This window comes from Emys orbicularis, chromosome 1, assembly GCF_028017835.1.
Source record: "Emys orbicularis isolate rEmyOrb1 chromosome 1, rEmyOrb1.hap1, whole genome shotgun sequence".
Lineage (NCBI taxonomy): Eukaryota > Metazoa > Chordata > Testudines > Emydidae > Emys > Emys orbicularis.
The window spans coordinates 367,138,532-367,164,756 of record NC_088683.1 but is presented as its reverse complement, the minus strand read 5'-3'; the positions used below and the strand labels follow the sequence as shown (position 1 = coordinate 367,164,756).

General features: G+C 43.8%; 1 protein-coding gene across 1 annotated transcript; it reads left to right on the top strand.

The window, feature by feature from the left end:
- Positions 1-22,982: 22,982 nt before the first annotated feature.
- LOC135882738 (olfactory receptor 52N4-like) lies at positions 22,983-23,954 on the top strand. The gene has a single exon (XM_065409755.1). It carries the CDS (start codon positions 23,016-23,018, stop codon positions 23,952-23,954), a length of 939 nt encoding a protein of 312 aa, XP_065265827.1. The 5' UTR covers positions 22,983-23,015.
- The last annotated feature ends 2,271 nt before the right edge of the window (positions 23,955-26,225 follow it).

Sequence of the window (26,225 nt, the reverse complement as noted above, 5' to 3'; positions counted from 1 at the left end):
CTAGCATTACTAAGTCTTTCATGACCTAGATTGGCTGATGTCTCATTTTTGCCATTGTTTTGTGGAGACCTTGGAAGGATGGAGCAGCAGTGGAAAGTTTTGCCTATGGTTCACTGGCCTCATACTCAAGACAACCAAGTAGACCAGTTTTGAGTTAAAGGTCTGGAACACATGGCTGCCACTGTGGACAAAGACTTTAGTGAACTTGACTTCTTTGCTCTTTTATGGTTGTTGCTACCATTTAGCAATGCTGTAGTTGAAAGACTGGTTTCTCAGATGAACGTGATAAAAAAAGAAACTGTGCAACAAGATACAAGAGGAACTTTTAGAAAACATTCTTCATGTTAGGGCATATATACAACGATACAAAATCAGTTGTGAAGAGCTTGCACCAATTAAACAAATGATTGCACTGGTCACTGCTGATATGTATGACCAGCAGCAGAAGCATTTTACTTCCAACAAAGACACTGAAGAGGAAATGTAGCCTTTTAGAGACTAACAGTAACAAAATAATCCAACTCAAAATATGGACATTGATTACCATCATTGAATGCAATTAGAAATAAATAATACAATAATGTTATTGTTGTTTTTATACTACATACATTTTGGGCTACCTTTGGGCTATTTTTAACACCATATTTTGCCGTTTTTTGTTTGAAACACTTGCCAGCCGTCAATTGGGATTCAAATACCAGTACTGAGGTTTTGATTTTGCATTTGATTGTCATCTCATAGATTTGTTGGTAATGTGGGGCTGCTGGGCCTTGTAGCTTTCTTTTGTTTTCTTTCCTTTTTAAATCAGATCTGTGCTAGGTAGCTAACAAAAGATTTCATTTGTTACTTGATGTATAGATCAATGTGTTTATTAAAATCCTTTGTTTCACGAAATAGACTGGGCTACTTTATGTGACTTGGGGGCTATTAAAGCAGTAGAAATCTGGCAAACCTGATGCAGTACCTCAAGCTGCACTGGAGGCAGAGCAGGAGCAGCCAGAAAAAAAAAGGTCCAGAGAAGCAGCCCTGAAGGCAGAGCTGGGCTGAGGCCACAGAAGAGTTGGAGGCAGAACAGCAGTGGTGAGGCAGAGATGGCGAGCTGTAGTTGGAGCAGACCAGAGCAGGGAGCTGGATCTGCACAAACCAGCTGCACCAACTGGGAGCCAGGGCTGAGCAACAGTGGGGAGCTGCAGGGCCAGGATACTGGATGCCGGCCACAAGTAACACGGCAGCTGATCACAATGAGCAGCTGGGGAGAGGAAGGTTGAGCCATGGGTAGCGGGCCCAGTGCAGGAAGATGTCACCAGACAAGAGGGTCTTTAAGACTGGGCTCAGAAGAGAAGACGTCAATCTGATGTGGGGTCAGATGCTGGGGAGAAGGGTCCTGCCACCTAGAGCCACTGCAAATGCTAGTGTCTGACTTGACAGTATCACCGCATTACAACCAGAACGTGGCAGGGGGCCTGGGATGTGTGATGAACACACAGTGAACATTTCTTACATCCCAGATACTGCTGTTTGTCAGTGCAGGGTTCCTTGTTTCCTTGAACTTTCCCATTTACCCTTAATTTTCTTTCAGTTGCTGTTTAATAAATTGTATTTCGTTTGAACTTAATGTAGTGATCAGTGGGTCAGGAAGGAGTCCAGTGTGAAGAGAGTACCCCGGAGTGGGGACACCCTAGCCCCTCTCCTAAGTGACAATGATGAGACTGGGGTTTTGGTCTCCAAGGAATCCTGGAATCAGCCATGTCACCATTACGAGGACTCTTCCACAGAGGAGAGTGGAAGGGGAGTCCTTGAGGCCTGGCAGGTCTTGGGGTAAAGGGAGTGAGAGTGGGAACTCAGACTCTTTCACTAGCCAATTCCCCTGGGATAATACAAAAGCCAGGAAAGTTCCCAACAATAGTTCCCCACTTATATTAGGGAACTGTGAGAAAATGATAGGTTGGATTTTAGTGATATATAAATAGATGTGTAATTTGTGATATCTTTAAATAAACGATAAAAGCTGAAATGTGTAACTTTGGGGACCACACCTTCTGTGTAAGGTAAATGTAACATCACTGCACTAGACGGTTTCCTAGAGACTAGTATAGTATAAAACCTTTTTCTGTTTTATTATGAGGTTAGAGCAGTAAACCAGACATTGTTTATTTGGCCTCTTGAACATATTTCATAACAAATGAAAGCTTGGTCAAGGAATTGACTACACAATTGATCAACAACCAGTATGAATCACTCCTTCCTCTTATATTTGGTATTTAGACAAAATGAAGATACACACAGGAATAATTCTCCTGAGCAAAAAAGGACAATGAAATTTACTGGCCTTCAGCATTAAAGAAATTAATGGAAAAAAATAGTTTTTTTTTCCATTGTGCTCCAAAGAAAGATTTTGGGAACGGTAAATGCTGTTTCAAATCTCCTAACAATCCATAAAAACAGACCTATGGAAAGCAGCAGAATTACTTCCCAAAGCCAGTGAATTTGTGGCTACATTTCAAAATGAGTTAAGAGAAGCCAAACATTGAGCAAGTAAATTTTCAGGAAAATGGGGCAAACAAATCAAGTCTGAAAAGAAGTGCTTGAGAAATGCAAAATTCAGGGGAGCAGCTCATTTTGTCGCAGACTAGGGAGGAAAGCAGACCTGCCACCGACATCTCTAGGGGAGATGAGCTGAGGGAAGGCAGAATTCCCCCCCGAAAAACTGCCCAAAGATCTCTTTCTAAGAGAAGGGAGGGCCTGCTGCAGGGACAGCCTGAAAGGGAAGCATTCATCTCTCATATGACTGCTGGACTTGATTGATCCCCTTTATATGCTGTTTGGACTGCTCCAGCAGGGGAGAGCCATTGGTCTGAGCTGGCCCTCGGAGGCTGGGCCAAACCCCAGGAGGAAGCAGTTGCTGCCTGAGAGGAAAGGAGAATGACAACACTACATGCAGCCACTAGAGGGTGCCTTGGGGTGAGCAGACACTCTTCATGCTGCCTACCCCAGACGGAGACCTTGTGGACAACTGCAGGGAGGTGGTAGGAAGTGGCCCAGGGATGGCCACCTTACATAGGCGGTGGGTATAATAGGCCAGGAGAGGCTAAACCTCCTCTGTGGTTGTCAAGACGGGCCTTAAAAACCTCTAAGGATGGAGATTCCACCACCTCCCTAGGTAACACATTCCTGTGCTTCACCATCCTCCTAGTGAAATAGTGTTTCCTAATATCCAACGTAGACTTCCCCACTGCAACTTAGAGTCATAGAATCATAGAATATCAGGGTTGGAAGAGACCTGAGGAGGTCATCGAGTCCAACCCCCTGCTCAAAGCAGGACCAATTCCCAACTAAATCATCCCAGCCAGAGCTTTGTCAAAACTGACCTTAAAAACCTCTAAGGAAGGAGATTCCACCACCTCCCTAGTAACCCATTCCTGTGCTTCACCACCCTTCTAGTGAAATAGTGTTTCCTAATATCCAACCTAGACCTCCCACACTGCAACTTGAGACCATTACTCCTTCTTCTGTCATCTGGTACCATTGACAACAGCCGAGCTCCATCCTCTTTGGAACCCCCTTTCAGGTAGTTGAAAGCAGCTATCAAATCCCCCCTCATTCTTCTCTTCTGCAAACTAAATAATCCCAGTTCCCTCAGCTTCTCCTCATAAATCATGTGCCCCAGCCCCCTAATCATTTTTGTTGTCCTCCGCTGGACTCCCTCCAATTTGTCCACATCCTTTCTGTAGCGGGGAGACCAAACCTGGATGCAATACTCCAGGTGTGGCCTCACCAGTGCCGAATAGAGGGAAATAATCACTTCCCTCGATCTGCTGGCAATGCTTCTACTAATGCAGCACAATATCCTGTTAGCCTTCTTGGCAACAAGTGCACACTACTGATTCATATCCAGCTTCTCATCCACTGTAATCCCCAGGTCCTTTTCTGCAGAATGGCTGCTTAGCCTGTCGGTCCCTAGCCTGTAGCGGTGCATGCGATTCTTCCATCCTAAGTGCAGGACTCTGCACTTGTCCTTTTTGGACCTCGTCAGATTTCTTTTGGCCCAATCCTCCAATTTGTCTAGGTCACTCTGGACCCTATCCCTACCCTCCAGCCTATCTACCTGTCCCCCCAGCTTAGTGTCATCTGTGAACTTGCTGAGGGTGCAATCCATCCCATCATCCAGATCATTAATAAAGATGTTGAACAAAACCGGCCCCAGGACTGACCCCTGGGGCACTCCAATTGATACCGCCTGCCAACTAGACATCGAGCCATTGATCACTACCTGTTGAGCCTGAAAATCGAGCCAGCTTTCTATCCACCTTATAGTCCATTCGTCCAAACCATACTTTCTTAACTTGCTGGCAAGTGTCGTGGAAAAACGTTGATACACGCATTGTGTTTTCAATCAAATCAGTCTGAGGCCCTTTATTGATTGCAAGCGCGCAGAGGGTGACAACTATTGGAGCTGCCCCCCCTGAGTCCAGGGACACATAAGCTTTTTAAAGCTTAAAACCACAGACAAATTACAGATACTGCCGTATTAATTACCTTATTTGGAATACACTGCAAAATTAATACAGGTCAAAAGCAAAAAGAACAAACACCCTTCTTATTTGGCTTTTCTTGTTATTGTTATTCACAGTCTGGTTCGTTTGCGGTTTGACTTTTCTAACAGTGCTATTGCGGTTATATATTTCCTAAGCTTGGGCTATTACAAATTGTTCTGTTTGGGGATTTTTTCCCACTCTGACTCCTTCTGCCCTTTGTACACATAAACAAGCAGGATCTTAGTTCAAGGCCTGTAAGCAAGCTTGACCAAACTCAGGGTCTTGACTAAAGTTTAAGGCCTGCCAAATATTTCCTTCATGCAAGAATACTGTGGGAGACCGTATAAAAAGCTTTTGATATGAATTAGTAATTTTGCACCCTAGCTTCTGAAACAAGCAGTCCACCATTTTTCCATGCACAGTCTAGAAATCCTTTTAGCCTGGGACCAGCACTTCCCCCAGTTCCGTCTTTGTTCCTCACTTGTTTCCAGGAGTTCTCTTGTGTGGGAAGTAAGGCCTCTAGGTGATGTCACACCTATCTTATGAAGCTTTAGCCTATGGTGGGAATCATTTATTCCAAAATCTGTTCTCAGTCCAGCTTGTGGAGAAATACAGGTATCCAGAATGTAGTTCAGTGTCATGTAATCTGGTCACATGCCCTTTAATGCCCTGCTGAGTCATAGCAGACATTACGTATAGGCTGTGTTGAACATTTTCAGGTGGGGCATAAGCACAGAAATAGGATAATCATTTTCAGCAAATCATAACTTTTCCAATGACACCTAACAAGACATATCTTGTACAAAATGTATCATAATTATTCATATTCATAGAACTATGAAGAATGTGGAGTGCAGAGTCACAATGAGATTATGAGGCGGATCCCCTCCTAGGCCTTTAAAAGATTCAAATGATAGCACATTAGAAAATACAATCCCAACTATAGATGCCAAATGATGGTGTCTATATTAGCTGTTACCACTCAAGAAAGAGACCTTGTGTCATAACAGATAGTTATCTGAAAACATCTGTTCAGTGTGCAGTAGCAGTCAAAAAAGCTAACAGAATGTTAGGAACCATTAGGAAAGGGATAGATAAGAAGACATAAGATATAATAATACCACTATATAAATAGCACACCATGAATATGCCGTGTAGTTGTGATTGTTTCATCTCAAAAAAGATATATTAGAAATGGAAAATGTACAAAGAAGGGCACCAAAATTATCAGACGTGTGGAACAGCTTCCATCTGAGGAGAGATTAAAAAGACGGTCTTTTCAGGTTGGAAAAGAGACAACTAAGAGGGAGTTCAAAAATAACTAGATAAGTTCGTGGAAGATAGGTCCATCAATGACTGTTAGCCAAGTTATTCACGGATGCAACCCCATGTTCATATTTCCCAAGCCTCTGACTGCCAGATGATGGGAGTGGATGACAGGAGATGAATCCCTCGATAATAGCCCTGTTCTGTTCTTTCCCTCTGAAGCACATGGCATTGGCCCCTGTCAGAAGACAGGGTACTGGACTAGCTGGACCATTGGTCTGACCCTGTATGGCCATTGTCACGTTGTTATCTGAGTGTCCTTCTTCTTCTCTGGTTGCTGGATTTCATAGACAACAGGGCCTACATGCCTCACTACCTCAAATGGTCCCTGCCATTGAACCAGTAATTTGAACAGCAAACTTGGTATCAGCAATAACACTCAATCACCCAGTCTGAACACTCACAGCTGGACCCTTTTCTATAGGCCTTCTCTTGTACCTACTGTGCATTTAGCAATATTTTTTCTAGCAAACGCCCACAAAGTCTTCAAGCAATTACTTAACTGAAGAATGTATCAGACTATATTTATTGCCTGGGGTCTTTGCTCTTCCATGTTTCTCCTGTCTGTCGGGAAAGCCTCGAGGCTGCTTCCCAGACAGCAGTTCAAAGAGAGAAAACTTGGAGGTTGTGGCACCTTCCTGATAGCAAAAAGTAGGTGGGGGAAGTGTTAGTCCCAGTGTTTGGAATCCAATGCTACAAAGTTCTTTAATGTCACCCTCAAAGTTCTGTGATATCGCTCTACCATCCCATCAGTTTGGGGATGGTAGATCTACGTTCTTAATGGAAATACTCTCAGTAAATCACACTGTTCTTTCATTAGTTGAAATGTGAAGTTAGGTCTTTGATCAGTAAGAATTTCTTGTGATATTACCACCTGGGAGAGGAATTTCATAAGCTCATTTGCTCATTTGGCTCATAGTCAGAGTGCTAGAACTATGCCTAGAGGTCAGTAAACCTGACTGGGTGCCTTTGTCTCCAAACCATGCCTGTGGTCGTTCTTTATGAGTAACATTGTAGGTCTGCTGAATTAGCAGGTTACCTTATTTAATAATACTGATAACACTAGAGCTCCAAGGACAGAAGCACTGAGCTGCCTGAAAAGCATTACTGAGCAACAGCTTTCTAACCTTCAGTACTTAACAACACCTAGCTGACACTCTGAACCCAGGGGTGAGCAACTATACTGTCTGGAGCCAGTCGGTGACTGTTGTTCCTCCTGCCCAAAGTATGGCTACTGCCGCAATCTCTGTGGTTCCACTACTTCCCCATTCACACAGCGAGTTGTTTACAGGCATGGTTAAGGATAAGATTATGTCACAGAAGTCATGGATTCTCTGATTTTCAGAGACCTCCATGACATTTTTCACTTCACCCCGAGGCAGCAAAGTCAGAGCTGTCAGCTGGTGGGGGGCGGGGGGCGAGCTATCAGCTGGCATTGATGGTCAAGGACCCAGCAGCTCTCAGCCACCTTGGGTGGCGGGTGAACCTAGATCTCTAAGTTGCTGCGGGTGGCAGGGGCACTCAGAGCTCCGAGCTGCCATGGGCAGTGGGGACCTCGGAACTCTGTGATGCTGTGGCTGTGGCAGGGGCTCAGGAGCTCTTACCTGCTGGGGTTGCAGTGGGGGGCATAGAGCTGTTAGCCTTGGTAGCAGCAGATGCTGGACTCTCCCCCATTCCAAAGTGTGGTTCGGGCTCTCATCCTCCCAATGGGGCTTTAATATTTCCCTTGTCAGTTCCCCCGCCCCCATTATTTTTTATAAAAAGTCACAGACAGGTCAGGGGCTTCCGTGAATTTTTGGTTATTACTGAATGAGCTGTCCGTGACTTTTACTAAAAATAACCATAACAAAAACTTAAACTTAGGCATGACTGATCATCTGGTCTGCTCCTCGTTCCTGAATTATGTTGCGGGCCAGGATAGCCACTCCTCAGTTGAACATATTCTGGATGCTGTCAAGGGATGTGGTAGTTGCAGGCCCACTAACCTGGCTGGAAGTGTCCTCCACAGCATCATCTTTTCCAGCCCTATTCCTACCAAATCTGCTGGTTCTACAAATACTATCACCGGGGTGTCAGCCTCCATCTTCTCAGTCAGCTGGTGAAGTCTTTCACAACTTCACTAAAGTGCTTCTAGTCCCTCCCGTATATCACCAGAAAGGACAGATTTTGGAAATAATTTCCCTATGAAGTTTATTAAGGTTTAGCACAACTAAGTTTCCACACAACAATTCCTTTATTAGTCCAAAGGGAACTTGGTGTTGATTATATCCAAAATACAAGCAGATACGCACTTATGTGTTCTATCCTAGAAACAATGCAGATATATGCATTAGCTAAATACTCACAACAAGATCAGGCTTGGGAAATACCTTCCCAATATCCTGTACTCCGACAGTGATCAATGCCAGGTGCTTCAGAGGGAATGAACAGAAGAAATAATCACCAAGTGATCCATCTCTTGTTGCCCCTTCCCAGTCTTCTGGCAAAGAGAGACTAGGGACACTTCAGAGCATGGTTTTGCATCCCTGCCCATCCTGGCTATTAGCAACTGATGGGCCTATCCTCCATGAAGTCACTTAGTTCTTTTTTGAATCCTGTTATAGTCTTAGCCTTTAAAACATCCTCTGGCAAAGAGTTCCAAATGTTCATGGTGCATTATCTGAAGAAATACTTCCTTTTGTTCAATTTAAACCTTCTGTCTGTAAGTTTGGTTTGGCAACCCCTAATTCTTGTGTTATGAGAAAGAGTAATTAACACTCCCTTATTTACTTTTTCCACACCAGTCATGATTTATAGACCTCTCTCATACCTGCCTTAGTCGTCTCTTTTCCAACCTGAAAAGATCCAGTCTTATTGATCTCTCCTCATACGGAAGCTGTTCCATACCCCTAAAAAATTGTGTTGCTCTTTTCTGAACCTTTTCTAATTCTAATATATCTTCTCTGAGATAGGGCGACCAGATCTGCATGCAATATTCAAGATGTGTGTGTACCATGGATTTACATAGAGGCAATATGATATTTTCTGTCTTATTATCTATCCCTTTACTAATGATTCCAAACATTCTTTTAGCTTTTTTGACTGTCGCTCCACAATAGAGAGGATGGGTAAGGAATTGTGTCCCTAGCCTCTGTTTGTCAGAGGGTGGTGATGGGATGGCAGGAGAGAGATCACTTGATCATTACCTGTTAGGTTCACTCCCTCTGGGGCACAGGGCACTGGCCACTGTCGGTAGACAGGATACAGGGCTGGATGGACCTTTGGTCTGACCCAGTACAGCCATTCTTATGTTCTTATTGATTGGACGTTTTCAGAGAACTTCCACAATGACTCCAAGATCTCTTTCTTGAGTGGTAACAACTAATTTAGACACCATCATTTTATATGTGTAGTTGAGATTTCGTTTAACAATGTGCATTACTTTGTATTTCTCAACATTGAATTTCATCTGCCATTTTGTTGCCCAGTCAACCATCCTTTGCAGCTAGAAGTACTAGTTTCTCACCTATATTGTGTGGCTTACCAGCTTTGGCAATGCACAAAGCCACACAGTAAGAAGCCTCAGTAACCTTCATGTTAAGAGTGCTGTACACATCAAGAACTATTTTTGTGTCCTGGTAAATCATTAATGATCTGGATGATGGGGTGAATTGCACCCTCAGCAAGTTTGTGGATGACACTAAGGTGTGCGTAGAGGTAGATATGCTGAAGGGATAGGCTCCAGAGTGAACTAAACATATTGGAGGATTGGGCCAAAAGAAATCTGATGAGATTCAACAAGGACAAGTGCAGAGTCCTGCACTTAGGATGGAAGAATCCAATGCACTGCTACAGGCTGCAGACCAACTGGCTAAGCACCAGTTCTGCAGAAAAGGACCTGGGGATTACAGTGGATGAGAGGCTGGATATGAGTCAGCAGTGTGCCCTTGTTGCCAAGAAGGCTAACGGCATTTGGCTTGCATTAGTAGTGGCATTGCCAGCAGATTGAGGGAAGTGATTATTCCACTCTATTCGGCACTGGTGAGGCCACATCTGGAGTATTGTGTCAAGTTTTGGGGCCCGCACTACAGAAAGGATGTGGACAAATTATAGAGAGTCCAGCAGAGGGAAACAAAAATGATTAGGAGGCTGATGCACATGACTTATGAAAAGGAGCTGAGGGAAGTGGGCTTATTTAATCTGCAGAAAAGAAGAGTTGCAGGGTGGGAATTTGATAGCAGCCTTCAACTACCTGAAAGGGGCTTCCAAAGAGGATGGAGCTCTGCTGCTCTCAGTAGTGGCAGATGACAGAACAAGGAGCAATGGTCTCAAGTTGCAGTGGGGGAAGTTGAGGTTGGAAGTTGAGGTTTTTAAGGCCTGGCTTGACAAAGCCCTGGCTGGGATGATTTAGTTGGGGTTGGTCCTGCACTGAGCAGGGGGTTGGACTAGATGACCTCCTGAAGTCTCTTCCAACCCTAATCTTCTATGATTATATGATTATGTGATCCAATCTATTTAGCATTTTAGGCTTAGTTTGTGGTTTTGTTTATTTGCTAGGTAATTTGCTTTGATGTATTTGCTAGCACTTATAATCACTGAAAATCCATCTTTCTGTACTTAAACTTATTTTTTGCTTTATCTAAACCAGTGTGCCTTTGAGTCATGTGTTAGGGAAAATCTCAGGTTGGTTCACACAGGCTTGATGCATATCCTTCTCACATCAAAGGTAGGGCGAACTCTGTTAATGAGCTTACATTGTACAGATCCCTGTGCAGTGCAAGACAGTGTATTTTTGGATTTATTCTCTAGTGGGGGGGGAGCCTGGGGAGAAGGGAAATGAGCTGGTGTCTGCTGTTTCTATTTGGGTGGCTTAAGTAAGCCCTCAAGTAGCTCAGTTGGGTGTGTGGTGCCATCTTCTCTTGTGTTGGGTGATAACAGGGCTGGAGATGGTGAATCACTAACAAAGCAGAATGAAAACAGGCCAGCTCAGCTGGATGGTTAAGGGCTGCTGCAGTTCTCACTGCTCCCAGACTGCATCCCAGGGGTGACAACTCATCACTCTGGAGCCCAAATTAGGTCCCCCAGGCACCTATGACGCAAGCATGGTTGAAGGACTGTAGCCAGAACAAAAGATCCAGATGTAGCAGTTGTTTGATTCCTTTACCACTGTGTTCACACCCCAGCAGGGCTACCATCCCTAAATGGCCCCATGGCAACAGATCAGGGAAACTCTGTGGCTGTTCCCTCATAAAATGTGGGATACCATGTGAGATGAAGAGTGTGTGGAGAGGGCCCATGGTACTAGTTCTGACATAGCATAGCACAACCTGTTTCTGCATTGATTTCTGAAAGATCGACACAGTACTGAAATGTTATGCTTACCCAATGCATAGAGTAGATTAACTATAAGAACAACTGGGAGCTGCCAGATAAATATCCACTTTAGACCTCACAAAGTGATACTAGCAAATACCTTTGATGCCAGAATGCTGGGAGAAGAAAGACTTTTCCATGCTCTTCTGCTTACGTCAGTATAGGATCACTTCATTTCACCTCCACATGGTGGCAGTCACTCTTCAGAGGTTAATGGACTGGATATTACAACTGCATGGGCAGTATGCAGCGGTACACTGCTACGATCAATTGAAAATGGTTTTTGGTCCCATATCTTGTGGTACCATTCCACACATAGTACAGATGGCAGTACACTACACAAAGAAAAGAAAGCCATCAGCAGTTGCTAGGCTGAACAGTCTGCAAGACTCAGTTTACACTGAAAATCTGAGCCCCTGGTATTGGTGAATCATTTCTTCACTCCCAGGGGAGGCTCTCAACCTGAAGTTCTCCAGTGTCTATTTTCTGCTCTTCCTGCTTCTCACAGAGCCAAGGGAATTGTCTCTGAATCCTAGCCAACCTGACAGTCCACAGGGACTGTACAGATCAACCATAAAGGTTGCTGCTAAGGACACCAAATGTCACACATGTGAGATTCAAACACTGATTCTCAGGGCTGTGCCTTCCTGTCACAGTAAGGAGATTTCTTCTCTCTGCTCAGCAGGATTGAGGTGAGTTTCCTCTTTCTGCATTAAAGTTAGTAAGGGCTTAGGAAGGGTTTCGGGGTTCAAGTCAAGAACCATTTGGCAGGAATTTACCAGCACAGCAACTTCAACTGTTTAGTATTGTCAGAAACATGAGCAGATTTACCTGGGTAAAATTGGAACTACAAATGTATTGGAAATAGTTTAGACAAATATTTGATTTTAAGATCTGTTCCTTGTGTCTTACTAAAAGAACAGGAGTACTTGTGGCACCTTAGAGACTAACAAATTTATTTGAGCATAAGCTTTCGTGGGTTACATCCCACTTCTTCGGATGCATAGAATGGAACATATATTGAGGAGATATATATACACACGCATACAGAGAGCATGAACAGGTAGGAGTTGTCTTACCAACTCTGAGAGCCAATTAAGTAAGAGAAAAAAACTTTTTAAGTGATAATCAAGATAGCCCAGTACAGGTTGATAAGAAGTGTGAGAGTACTTACATGGGGAGATAGATTCAATATTTGTAATGGCTCAGCCATTCCCAGTCTTTATTCAAACCTAAATTGATTGTGTCTAATTTGCATATCAATTCGAGTTCAGCAGTTTCTCGTTGGAGTCTGTTTTTGAAGCTTTTCTGTTGTAAAATAGCCACCCGCAGGTCTGTCATTGAATGACCAGACAGGTTAAAGTGTTCTCCCACTGGTTTTTGAGTATTATGATTCCTGATGTCAGATTTGTGTCCATTAATTCTTTTGCGTAGAGATTGTCCGGTTTGGCCTGTGTACATGGCAGAGGGGCATTGCTGGCACATGATGGCATATATCACATTGGTAGATGTGCAGGTGAACGAGCCCCTGATGTTATGGCTGATGTGATTAGGTACTATGATGATGTCACTTGAATAGATATGTGGACAGAGTTGGCATCGGGCTTTGTTGCAAGGATAGGTTCCTGGGTTAGTGTTTTTGTTCAGTGATGTGTGGTTGCTGGTGAGTATTTGCTTCAGGTTGGGGGGTTGTCTGTAAGCGAGGACAGGTCTGTCTCCCAAGATCTGTGAGAGTGAGGGATCATCTTTCAGGATAGGTTGTAGATCTCTGATGATGCGCTGGAGAGGTTTTAGTTGGGGGCTGAAGGTGACAGCTAGTGGTATTCTGTTATTTTCTTTGTTGGCCCTGTCTTGTAGGAGGTGACTTCTGGGTACTCGTCTGGCTCTGTCAATCTGTTTTTTCACTTCAGCAAGTGGGTATTGTAGTTTTAAGAATGCTTGATAGAGATCTTGTAGGTGCTTGTCTCTGTCTGAGGGATTGGAGCAAATGCAGTTGTATCTTAGAGCTTGGCTGTAGACAATGGATCTTGTGGTGTGTCCTGGATGGAAGCTAGAGGCATGTAGGTAAGTATAGCGGTCAGTATGTTTCCGGTATAGGGTGGTATTTATGTGACCATCGCTTATTAGCACAGTAGTGTCCAGGAAATGGACCGCTTGTGTGGATTGATCTAGGCTGAGGTTAATGGTGGGATGGAAATTATTGAAATCATGGTAGAATTCCTCAAGGGCTTCCTTTCCATGGGTCCAGATGATGAAGATGTCATCGATGTAGCGCAAGTAGAGTAGGGGCGTTAGGGGACGAGAGCTAAGGAAGTGTTGTTCTAAGTCATCCATAAAAATATTGATATACTGTGGGGCCATGCGGGTACCCATAGCAGTGCCGCTGTCTTGAAGGTATATATTGTCCCCAAATGTGAAATAGTTGTGGGTGAGGACAAAGTCACAAAGTTCAGCCACCAGGTTAGCTGTGACATTATCAGGGATACTGTTCCTGATAGCTTGTAGTCCATCTTTGTGTGGAATATTGATGTAGAGGGCTTCTACATCCATAGTGGCCAGCATGGTGTTTTCTGGAAGATCACCGATGGATTGTAGTTTCCTCAGGAAATCAGTGGTGTCTCGAAGATAGCTGGGAGTGCTGGTAGCGTAGGGCCTGAGGAGAAAGTCCATATAGCCAGACAATCCTGATGTTAGGGTGCCAATGCCTGAGATGATGGGGTGTCCAAGATTTCCAGGTTTATGGATCTTGGGTAGCAAATAGAATGTCCCTGGTCGGGGTTCTAGGCATGTGTCTGTACAGATTTGTTCCTGTGCTCTGTCAGGGAGTTTTTTTAGCAGATGGTGTAGTTTCTTTAGGTAATCCTCAGTGGGATCAGAGGATAATGGCTTGTAGAATGTGGTGTTAGAGAGCTGTCTAGCAGCCTCTTGGTCGTAATCCAACTTATTCATGATGACGACAGCACCTCCTTTGTCAGCCTTTTTAATTATGATGTCAGAGTTGTTCCTGAGGCTGTAGATGGCGTGTTCAACATGGCTGAGGTTGTGGGGCAAGTGATGTTGCTTTTCCACAATTTCAGCCTTTGCACGTTGACGGAAGCAAGCTATGTAGAAATCCAGTCTGTTGTTTCGACCGTCCGGAGGAGTCCACGCAGAATCCTTTTTTTTGGAGTGCTGGTAGGGAGGATTCTGTGGGTTAGTATGCTGTTGAGAGGTATGTTGGAAATATTCTTTGAGTCAGAGATGTCGAATGTAGGATTCTAGGTCACCGCAGAACTGTGTCATGTTCGTGGGTCTGGAGGGACAAAAGGAGAGGCCCCGAGATAGGACAAACTCTTCTGCTGGGCTAAGAGTATAGCTGTAAAAATTAACAATATTGTTGGGTGGGTTAAGGGAACTACTGTTGTGGCTCCTTGTGGCATGTAGCAGTTTAGATAGTTTAGTGTCCTTTTTCCTTTGTAGAGAGGCAAAGTTTGTGTTGTAAATGGCTTGTCTAGTTTTTGTAAAGTCAATCCATGAGGAAGTTTGTGTGCAAGGTTGGTTTTTCATGAGAGTATCCAGTTTTGAGAGCTCATTCTTAATCTTTCCCTGTTTGCTGTATAGGATGCTGATCAGGTGGTTTCGCAGTTTCTTTGAGAGTGTGTGACACAGTCTCTCAGCATAGTCTGTGTGGTATGTAGATTGTAATAGATTTTTTACCTTTAGTCCTTTTGGTATGATGTCCATCTGTTTGCATTTGGAAAGGAAGATGATGTCTGTCTGTATCTGTACAAGTTTTTTCATGAAGTTGATGGATTTCCACTCCATACGGCTAAATGCAGTGCCTTGCATAATGACAGGTTTCAGAGTAGCAGACGTGTTAGTCTGTATCAACAAAAAGAACAGGAGTACTTGTGGCACCTTAGAGACTAACAAATTTATTTGAGCATAAGCTTTCGTGGGATACATCCCACTTCTTCGGATGCATAGAATGGAACATATATTGAGGAGATATATACACACACACACATACAGAGAGCATGAATAGGTGGGAGTTTTCTTACCAACTCTGAGAAGCCAATTAAGTAAGAGAAAAAATACTTTTGACGTGATAATCAAGATAGCCCAGTACAGACAGGTTGATAAGAAGTGTGAGAGTACTTACATGGGGAGATAGATTCAATGTTTGTAATGGCTCAGCCATTCCCAGTCTTTATTCAAACCTAAATTGATTGTGTCTAATTTGCATATCAATTCGAGTTCAGCAGTTTCTCGTTGGAGTCTGTTTTTGAAGCTTTTCTGTTGTAAAATAACCACCCGCAGGTCTGTCATTGAATGACCAGACAGGTTAAAGTGTTCTCCCACTGGTTTTTGAATATTATGATTCCTGGTGTCAGATTTGTGTCCATTAATTCTTTTGCGTAGAGACTGTCCGGTTTGGCCAATGTACATGGCAGAGGGGCATTGCTGGCACATGATGGCATGTATCACATTGGTAGATGTGCAGGTGAACGAGCCCCTGATGTTATGGCTGATGTGATTAGGTCCTATGATGATGTCACTTGAATAGATATGTGGACAGAGTTGGCATCGGGCTTTGTTGCAAGGATAGGTTCCTGGGTTAGTGTTTTTGTTCAGTGATGTGTGGTTGCTGGTGAGTATTTGCTTCAGGTTGGGGGGTTGTCTGTAAGCGAGGACAGGTCTGTCTCCCAAGATCTGTGAGAGTGAGGGATCATCTTTCAGGATAGGTTGTAGATCTCTGATGATGCGCTGGAGAGGTTTTAGTTGGGGGCTGAAGGTGACAGCTAGTGGTATTCTGTTATTTTCTTTGTTGGCCCTGTCTTGTAGGAGGTGACTTCTGGGTACTCGTCTGGCTCTGTCAATCTGTTTTTTCACTTCAGCAAGTGGGTATTGTAGTTTTAAGAATGCTTGATAGAGATCTTGTAGGTGCCCTTTTTTGGGGCTGTGTGGTTTTTCCTCTGGTTTGCTCAATTTTTCCAAATCAGCAATGCCATTGCCCCGTTAGGAAGTGCAGCCAAAGCCTCTGCAGTGGGTATCTGTGTTACCAGAGGGTTCACAACAAGAATGGGCTGCACACTGGCCAGATTCTGCTCTCACATTCTGCTTCAGTGGGTCACTCCAGATTGACACTGGCCTCCCTGAGAGCAAAATCGGAGCCCATGTGTTTTGAAAAACCCATTGTTCATGCCTGGTCTCCGAACGCCACCTAAACTAGGGGTTTCCTTCAAACTCTTTGAGTTCCCTAACATAATAGTGCTGTCTGTAGCAGGACCTGAGGTCGTGACATTTTGGTCCCATTGAGATCAATGGCAAAACTCTCACCACTGCCAGAATTTCACCCTAAATCCACATGTAGGGACTTAAATAAATGGCCTGATTTACACCAACCATGAGCCTCCAGGATGGGTGAGCTTGTTTGCACCAAAGAAGAACTGACAGGAGAGTTGCTGAAATCGCATACTCACAAGTTTAGAGGTTAAGAAAAATCAGGATAACCATTTTTTTTCAGGGAGGGAGAGGAGTCTGCTCTCTCTTTGCCCTTGCATCTCTGGGTCTGGAGAGGACGAGAAGTACAAAATGCAGTAAAAATAAAAGTATGTTTTTGGCTTAAAAGAAGGCAGGTGGTGTTGGAAATCTAACTGGGGGAAGTCTGCACAGTATGTGTGTGTGGGTGCTGGGATGTGCAGTATCCAGACCACAGTGGCCTGTAGTCCTGAAACCGGGTGAAATAGGGAATGGACATGCTGCCATAGCACAAACCAAAGAGATGTAACAAGGCATCCTGGGCCAGAAGGATATCTCAGACAGTAATGCAACGTGTACCACACTGTGGCAGATTGTCTCTGACACCTTCCCCCATCTGGACCATCCTTCCTGCCATGAGCAATCCCACTTCAGCCTCGTGCAATGTCAGCGATTGCCAACTGGGACACTCTGTACCTTGGGGGAACACCCTACTCCCCCATGTTCATCTTTATAAAATGATTGTGAGGTATCCAATGCAAAGTTTGTCATGTTGGGTGTGTTCGGAAGGCTCATGATGCACTGAGCATGGTTGTTATAGTGATGTTATAGTAATTGTTACAGTAATGTTATAGTGAGGTTATAGGTTATAATTTCATGTATATAGTTATGAGGCTGAAAATGTATCCTCATGGCTTAAAGCAAGCCCATGCAAAAATTCTCCAAGAACAGAGGGGCAGTTCACACCACATCAAGGCATGGATGGGACAAGCGCAGCCTCACAGGAACAAGGGACACTGGCTCAGGCAGCAACAAAAGAATCTGTTAGACCCTGAAGGAGCCACCCCCTTCCTTTGGGCAGTTTGAAATTGCGATGAGGTAATGCTCACCTGACTTGGAAAAGGGGGCGGGGAGTAGGGCAAAGCCAAGAGGAAAGAAAGTACATGATAAAAGGGAGAGACATTTTGCCATGCTCTCTCTCTTCCACCAACATCTACAGACACCACCACCACCAAGCGACTGAAAGGCTGATCAAAGGGGAGAGCCTGGCTGAAGAGCAGTCAGCCTGTGGTGAGGTTAGGGAGGGGATACATAGACAGGCGAGCAGCACTGGGGCGGGTGGGGATGCAGAGCAGAATGTAGACGGACAGGTGGGAAACGCTGCTGAAATTAAATTTTTCTTTGTGATTTTTGGTCAAAGACCAGCACTGAGACCTTTCCTGGCCCAGACTGCGTTTTGAGGGGGTTAGAGGGGCTCTTTGCCCTGGCAAGCCACAGAAGTGCAGCCTGGGTGTCACAACCTTTACTCAGTTTTGTTTCCAACTGCTGTTGTTGTTATGTAACTTCAGGTATTTCACCAGTGGAAAGAACCATTGATCATTTTTCTGACACTCCAATACAAATTCTTCATAGTGATATAATTATGATATGATTATAACATAATTATGATGCATTTTATGCAATATGGCTCATGTAAGATGTCATTTGAAAAGTTATGATTTCTGAATATGATTATCCTATTTGTATAGAATCATAGAATCATAGAAGATTACAGTTGGAAGAGATCTCAGGAGGTCATCTAGTCCAACCCCGTGCTCAAAGCAGGACCAAATCCAACTAAATCATCCTATCCAGGGCCTTGTTAAGCCAGACCTCCAAAAATGCTGAGGAAGGTGATTCCACCACCGCCCTGGGAAACACATTCCAGTGCTTCACCACCCTCCTAGTGAACCAGTTTTTCATAATAGCCAACCTAGACCACTGCAACTTGAGACCATTGCTCCTTGTTCTGTCACCTGCCACCACTGAGAACAGCCGAGCTCCATCCTCTTTGGAACCTCCCTTCAGGTAGTTGAAGGCTGCTATCAAATCCCCCCGTCTCTCACTTTTCTTTTCTGCAGATTAAATAAGCCCAGTTCCCTCAGCCTCTCCTCCTAAGTCATATTCCCAAGCCCCCGATCATTTTCATTGCCTTCCACTGGACTCTCTCCAATTTCCCACATCCTTTCTGTAGTGGGGGGCCCAAAATTGGACGCAATACTCCAGATGTACCCTCACCAAAGCCGAATAGAGAGGAATAATCACTTCCCTCGATATGCTGGCAACCCTCCTCCTAATGCAGCCCAATATGTGGTTAGTCTTCTTGCCAAGAAGGGCACACTCTTGACTCATAGATTTTAAGGTCAGAAGGGACCATTATGATCATTTAATCTGACCTCCTGCAAAACGCAGGCCACAGAATCTCACCCACCCACTCCTTAATAAACCCCTAACCTATGTCTGAGCTATTGAAGTCCTCAAATCATGGTTTAAATACTTCAAGGTGCAGAGGATCCTCCAGCAAGTGACCCGTGCCCCACGCTGCAGAGGAAGGTGAAAAAAACCCAGAGCATCTGCCAATCTGCCCTGGAGAAAAATTCCTTCCTGCCCCCAAATGTGGTGATCAGCTAAACCCTGAGCATGTGGGCATGACTCACCAGCCAGACACCCAGGAAAGAATTCTCTGTAGTAATTCAGATCCCACCCCATCTAACATCCCATCACAGGCCATTGGGCATATTTACCGCTAATAGTCAAAGACCAATTAATTGCCAACTTTAGCCGATCCCATCATACTATCCCTCCATAAATTTATCAAGCTTAGTCTTGAAGCCAGATATGTCTTTTGCCCCCACTGCTCCCCTTGGAAGGCTGTTCCAGAACTTCACTCCTCTAATGGTTAGAAACCTTCATCTAATTTCAAGTCTAAACTTCCTGATGGCCAGTTTATATCCATTTGTTCTTGTGTCCACATTGGTACTGAGCTTAAATAATTCCTCCCCCTCCCTGGTATTTATCCCTCTGATATACTTATACAGGGCAATCATATCTCCCCTTAGCCTTCTTTTGGTTAGGCTAAACAAGCCAAGCTCTTTGAGTCTCCTTTCATAAGACAGGTTTTCCATTCCTCGGATCATCCTAGTAGCCCTTCTCTGTCCCTGTTCCAGTTTGAATTCATCCTTCTTAAACATGGGAGACCAGAACTGCACACAGTATTCCAGATGAGGTCTCACCAGTGCCTTGTATAACGGTGCTAACACCTCCTTATTTCTACTGGAAATACCTCGCCTGATGCATCCTAAGACCACCTTAGTTTTTTCATGGCCATATCATATTGACGGCTCATAGTCTTCCTGTGATCAGCCAATACTCCAAGGTCCTTCTCCTCCTCGGTTACTTCCAACTGATGAGTCCCCAGCTTATAACAAAAATTCTTGTTATTAATCCATGACCTTATTAATGCATGACCTTGCACTTTTCACTATTAAATTTCATCCTATTACTATTACTCCAGTTTACAAGGTCATCCAGATCTTCCCGTATGATATCCTGGTCTTTTTCTGTATTGGCAATACATCCCAGCTTTGTGTCATCCGCAAACTTTCTTAGCACACTCCCACTTTTTGTGCCAAGATCAGTAATAAAAAGATTAGATAAGATTGGTCCCAAAACCGATCCCTGAGGAACTCCACTAGTAACCTCCCTCCAGCCTGACAGTTCACCTTTCAGTATGATCCATTGTAGTCTCCCCTTTAACCAGTTCCTTATCCACCTTTCAATTTTCATTTTTATCCCCATCTTTTCCAATTTAACTAATAATTCCCCATGTGGAACTGTATCAAATGCCTTACTGAAATTGAGGTAAATTAGATCCACTGTGTTTCCTTTATCTAAAAAATCTGTTACCTTCTCAAAGAAGGAGATCAGGTTGGTTTGGCACAATCTACCTTTTGTAAAACCATGTTGTATTTTGTCCCAATTACCATTTGTGATGGGTTGGATCACAGAAACCCCCTTGGGAGCTGCCACCTGATATGCCAAGACTACCTCTGCTCCTGTTTTCCCTGCCAGCTCAGGACTCCAGTACCATCTTGCTGAGCCAGACACTCCTGTCTGCTCCAACACAGACCCAGGGTCTGAATTACTTGCCCCAAAGTGGCAGGTTTACCTGAAAGCAGCTAACAGAAGTGTGCTTGTCTTTAGCACTCAGATGCCCAATGGTTTGTTCCCCGTGTAGGTACTTACAGACTCTTATCAAGTCACCCCTTAACCATCTTTATTAAACTAAATAATTTGAGATCTTTGAGTGTATCACTATATGGCAAGTTTTCTAATCTTATAATAATTCTTGTGATTCTTCTCTGAACACTCTACAGAGTATAAACATCCATCTTTAATCATGGACACCAAAATTGGACAAAGGATTCCAGCAGCAGTTGAACCAGTGCCAAATATAAAGATAAAATAACTTCTCTACATCTCCATGACATTCCCCTGGTTATCATCCCAGGATCACATTTGCTCTTTTGGACACATGGTCATGCTGGGAGCTTATGTTAATCTAATTACCCCTTCATGCCCCCAATTCTTGTACAGAGTCATTGTGTTCCCACGATAGCCCCCTATCATGCAAGCATCACCTAAATTCTTTATTCCTAGATGTAGATACACCTCTACCTCGATATAACGCTGTCCTCGGGAGCCAAAAAATCTTACCGCGTTATAGGTGAAACCGCGTTCTATCGAACTTGCTTTGATCCACCAGAGTGCGCAGCCCCGCCCACCGTGGAGCACTGCTTTACCACATTATATCCAAATTTGTGTTATATCAGATTGCGTTATATCAGGGTAGAGGTGTATATACATAGCTATATGAGAACACATATTGTTTGCTTCGACCCAGTTTACCATCCAATCTAGATGGCTCTGAATTAGTGACCTGTCCTCTTCATTATTTGCAATCCACAAATTTTATGTCATCTGCAAACTTCAGACATAAGAAGTGGTAGTAGCTGAGTTGCTGACACATGTCTCTGCTTATACTTGTCAGTTAACAATTGTAACTTATGCCTCAGACAAAGCTTCATCCATTTTCAGGCATGAGGAGGAGAAGTGGCTGAGTTGCTGACACAAGTCTTAGTTACACTCGTCATTTAACTCCAGTAACTTATGTCTCAAACGAAACTGGTTGCCTGCAATAATTGTCTCACTAAAAGAAACAAGGGAAGTAACAGAAGTGCAGTCCTGTAGCCCCAGATATCAAGACCCTTGTGCCCTTCCACAGCCCAGCATAATAAAGTCTGTTTTCATGGGGGAAACTTGGCTCCTTTCCAACATAGGAATTGCACCATAGACCACACCTATGGTCCATCTTGTCCAGTGACAGCCTCTGACAGTGACAGCCCCAGGTGCTCCAGAAGAAGGTGTTAGAAACCTAGCTGTAGGTGGATGGAGGGATGACCTTACCATCCTGAGGGCATCACCCTAATGCCTTACAGCTAGAGATTGGCTTTTGCCCTAAAACATGTTGGCATATAGGATTTCCAAAATATTTATTTAGCTGTAACTATTGTAACTGGATATCTCTCTGTCCATGTAAATGTCCAAACCCTTCCTGACTCTTAAATAGTTCATGACCTCAACTACCGCTTGTGGCAATGAGTTCCTCAATCTAATTAGCATTCAGCGAAGAAAGCATTCGTTTTTATCTTTATTGAATTTGCCATGTTTCAGTTTAATTGAATGTCCTCTTGATCTTGTGTTATGAGTCAGGGAGACCACATTCTCAATCTACGCTACTCTCTACCAGTCAGTATTTTATAGACTTTTCTCATCTCGTCTCTAATTCTTTTCTTTTGTAAGGTAACAATCCCAGTCTTTTCAGTCTCTCTCCGTATAAGAGTTTTCCCAGATCATTGATCTTTCCCCTTGAATAAGCTCCTCTAGTTCTGCAACATCCTGTGTGAAAAGGGAGTGCAGTACTACACAGAGGTGTACAGAGGAGGGTGAAACATTGACTGACTGATCTCATGGCATTTCATTTTTTGTATGATTTCCCAACCCACTACTCCTGGATCCTAATGTTTTGCTTAATTTTTTTCTGTGCTTGCACTTTGAGCAGGGTTTCACAGAGCTGTGTACCAAGATGCACAGGTCCCTGTCCTGAGTTCATACAGTTGAATTAGAAGCTTGTTAGGTGTTTGAGGACTTCAAACTTTTCCCTCCAATGGGCATGCATTTTGCAGTTATTACCATCAAAATGCATCTGCCATCATGCGGCCCATTCACCTGTCTTGGTTAGCTCCCTGTGAGGACTTCTCTGGACTTGACTACGACTAAAATAAACAGGTGCAATCTGCAAATATTGCCATCTCACTCCTCACCCCCCTTTCTAGATTGTTAATAAGTATAAAATATTTACCATGCGATTTCTTATAAAGAGTGTTACCCCCCTCGCTGTGCTTCTCTCCCTTCACAGGTAGCTTGAGCATTTCTGATCTCGATTGATGCATCAACAACCTCATGGCTGTTTTCAACCTCACCCCCTCTGACCCTTCAACATTCATCCTAACGGGCATCCCAGGCCTGGAAGCTGCTCACGTCTGGATTTCCATCCCTTTTTCTATGTTCTACCTTATTGGCCTGTTGGGAAATTTCACAGTTCTGTTTGTTGTAGGGAAAGAGCAGACCCTACACAAGCCGATGTACCTCCTTCTCTGCATGCTGGCACTCACAGAAATCATTACATCTACCTCCATCATGCCGAAGGCACTGTTTATATTTTGGTTCAATTTGAAAGGCATTACTATGGATGGCTGCCTCACCCAGATGTTCTTCCTTCACACGGGTTCTATGATGCACTCAGCCATCCTCGTGACAATGGCCTTTGATCGCTACGTCGCCATATGTAACCCTTTGAGATATGACACCATCCTCACTAATGCACGAATAGCTAAGCTAGGGCTAATGGGTTTGATAAGAACCATTCTCTTCATTCTGCCTCTTCCCCTGCTCCTCAGCAGGCAGCCATTCTGTGCCAACCGCATTATCCCCCATACGTACTGTGACCACATGGCTGTGGCAAAGATATCATGTGGGGACATCACAGTGAACAGGACATATGGCTTGGTGATGGCATTTGTAGTCATTGGGTTAGATCTGACACTGGTTGCCCTGTCCTATTGTCTGATCATCAGAGCTGTCCTCAGAATCTCCTCCAAGAAAGCCCACCAGAAAGCCCTGAACACCTGCACAGCCCACATCGGTGTGATGCTGATGTCCTATCCTTCTTTCTTCTTCTCCACTCTGACACACCGGTTTGGTCAGGGCATCGCGCCCCACATTCACATCATCTTGGCCAACCTCTATTTGCTTCTCCCCCCTATGCTTGACCCTGTCATTTATGGTGTCAAAACCAAAGAGCTTCGTGACAAAGTCGGCAAGTACACCTGCAGAAGGTGATCGCCTGGGGCCACTGACTTTAAACCTGTGTAAAAAGAGGTGGCAAGGATATCTCCACATTAATCAAGGGTGCTCTGTTCCAGTTTGGCTGAGCTCAGCATTGTGGAAGTTCACAGTCTTAAAAGCTCCTCAGACCTAACATCTTATCACTCCATCACCAAGCACTGCTCTTTCTGTTGCTAAGTTCCTTCTCTCTGACCATCACCGAATCTCTTTCAGCATCACCCAGCAGCTCCCAGATCCACACACTCTGTCACTCAGCCGTTCCATGATTTACAGAACACAGACGATACTGCAGCTTTCTGAAGCAAGGTGGCTTTGCATTAGAGCCTGTGTGAACAGCATTATGGATCAGTTTGACAAATTGAAGCCACACTTTCTGATAGCCAAAAAATATAGAAAGCAACAACAATGCTGACTTTCTTTATCATAAGTATACTGATTCTGTGAGCAAAATGTACCTGATATTTCTACATCTAATCGTTCAGGAAGCCTGACGTATAAACTAAATGTTTCAGTTGGAAAGTGCTAATTCTGGAAAGCTGCTGCAGAAATTGAGATCATTCTACTAGAGTTTATTGGTGAGAGTTGTGGAACTGTGGGTTTTTGAAAACTGGACTGGGTTACCCTGGATTCGAGGGGAGTGTACCCCAGAATGTGATCAAGCCAATTGCAACCATATGATGTTCATTCAGCCACTATGAATTAATAAAATAGAGCACCACATAGTTTAGGGTTAATTGGAAAGCAGGCTTTTAGGTGCAAAGTCAAAATCTAACTGGCAGTTTCTGCTAATCAGAATGGGAGGAGTGGACAGACAAGTAAACAAGTGAGAATGAAAGAACATAAATGGATGAAAACCTTGACCCTAGATGCCTCTGATATTAGAAGTTTACTGTAAGCTAGGAAAAGTGATGATCCAGTAGGGGTCACTATGACCTATGTGTGTTATAGAAATTATGAAAGATTAGCTCATACTGTGTAGTTGGAGTAGTCCTCTGAATCCAGCTTGAGAGACCTTTTTCCTGACACCCTTTCTCCCCATCAGGTGAGCAACTGGACACAGTGAACCTGCTGTTAATTACTCAGTACCACTCCAGATCTTAGGTAAATATCTGGGATGTTTTAAACCTATTGCTTATGTCTGTGTGTGCTCAAATCTAATAAACTGCAGATTTAGAGAAGAGCATGCTTACTTGCATTTAATCCTTGATCAGACGGAATTGCTATCTTCCCATTAATTTATTCCTGACAATGCCTGGAGTGAAATAGTGAAGTTGCCCCTGCTGTGGGTTCTGAAACCGCAGGTAATAGACTGCTGTGTTAAACTACAACATCACCATGGAGTCCAACAACTTACAGCTTTGGGCAGTCAATTTTGGAGTCACTTTCCATTGGAAATTTCAAAATACACACTAACCATTCCTGTTGTCCAAGACATCAAATTTAGGTGTTGAGATTTCATCTTGGAGTTTGTGAAACAGAGGAAACAGAGATTGCCACTAAATGTCCAGGTGATTGAATCACTTGCAGTACTAAGTGCTTCATGACCTAGATTGGCTGATATCTCATTTTTGCCATTGTTTCGTGGAGACCTTGGACAGTTGGAGCAGCAGTGGACAGTTTTGCCTATGTTTCACTGGCCTGATACTGCGAATAATCAAGTAGGGCAGTTTTGGGTTGAAGATCTCGAACACATGGCTGCCACTGTGGACAAAGACTTTAGTGAACTTGATTTGTTTGCTCTTTCAGGGTTTTCCACACCTTGTCCCTCTCAGATTTTGGAAGGCACTTCAGACTCTTAAACCTTGGTTGAGTGCTGTAGCTATCTTTAGACATCTCATATAGGTATCTTCTTTGTGTTTTGTCAAATCTGCAATAAAAGTGTTTTTAAACCGAACAACATATGCTGGGACATCATCTGAGACTACCATAACATGAAACATATGGCAGTATGTGAGTAAAACCATGGAGCAGGAGACATACAATTCTTCCCCAAGTAGTTCAGTCGCAAATGTAATTAGTGCATTATTTTTTTAACTAGCATCCTCAGTGTGGAATTATGTCCTCTGAATGGTGGCCGAAGCATGAAAGGGCATATGAATATTTAGCATATCTGGCACATAAATATCTTGCAACGCTAACCACAGCACTGCCATGTGAACCCCTGTTCTCACTTTGAGGTGACATTGTAAATAAGAAGCAAGCAATATTATCTCCCATAAATGTAAACCAACTTGTTTGTCTTAGCAATTGTCTGAGAGATTGACT

Bases quoted from the DNA above. Each gene is read 5' to 3' on its own strand.
- LOC135882738 (XM_065409755.1), top strand. From the start codon at position 23,016: ATGGCTGTTTTCAACCTCACCCCCTCTGACCCTTCAACATTCATCCTA.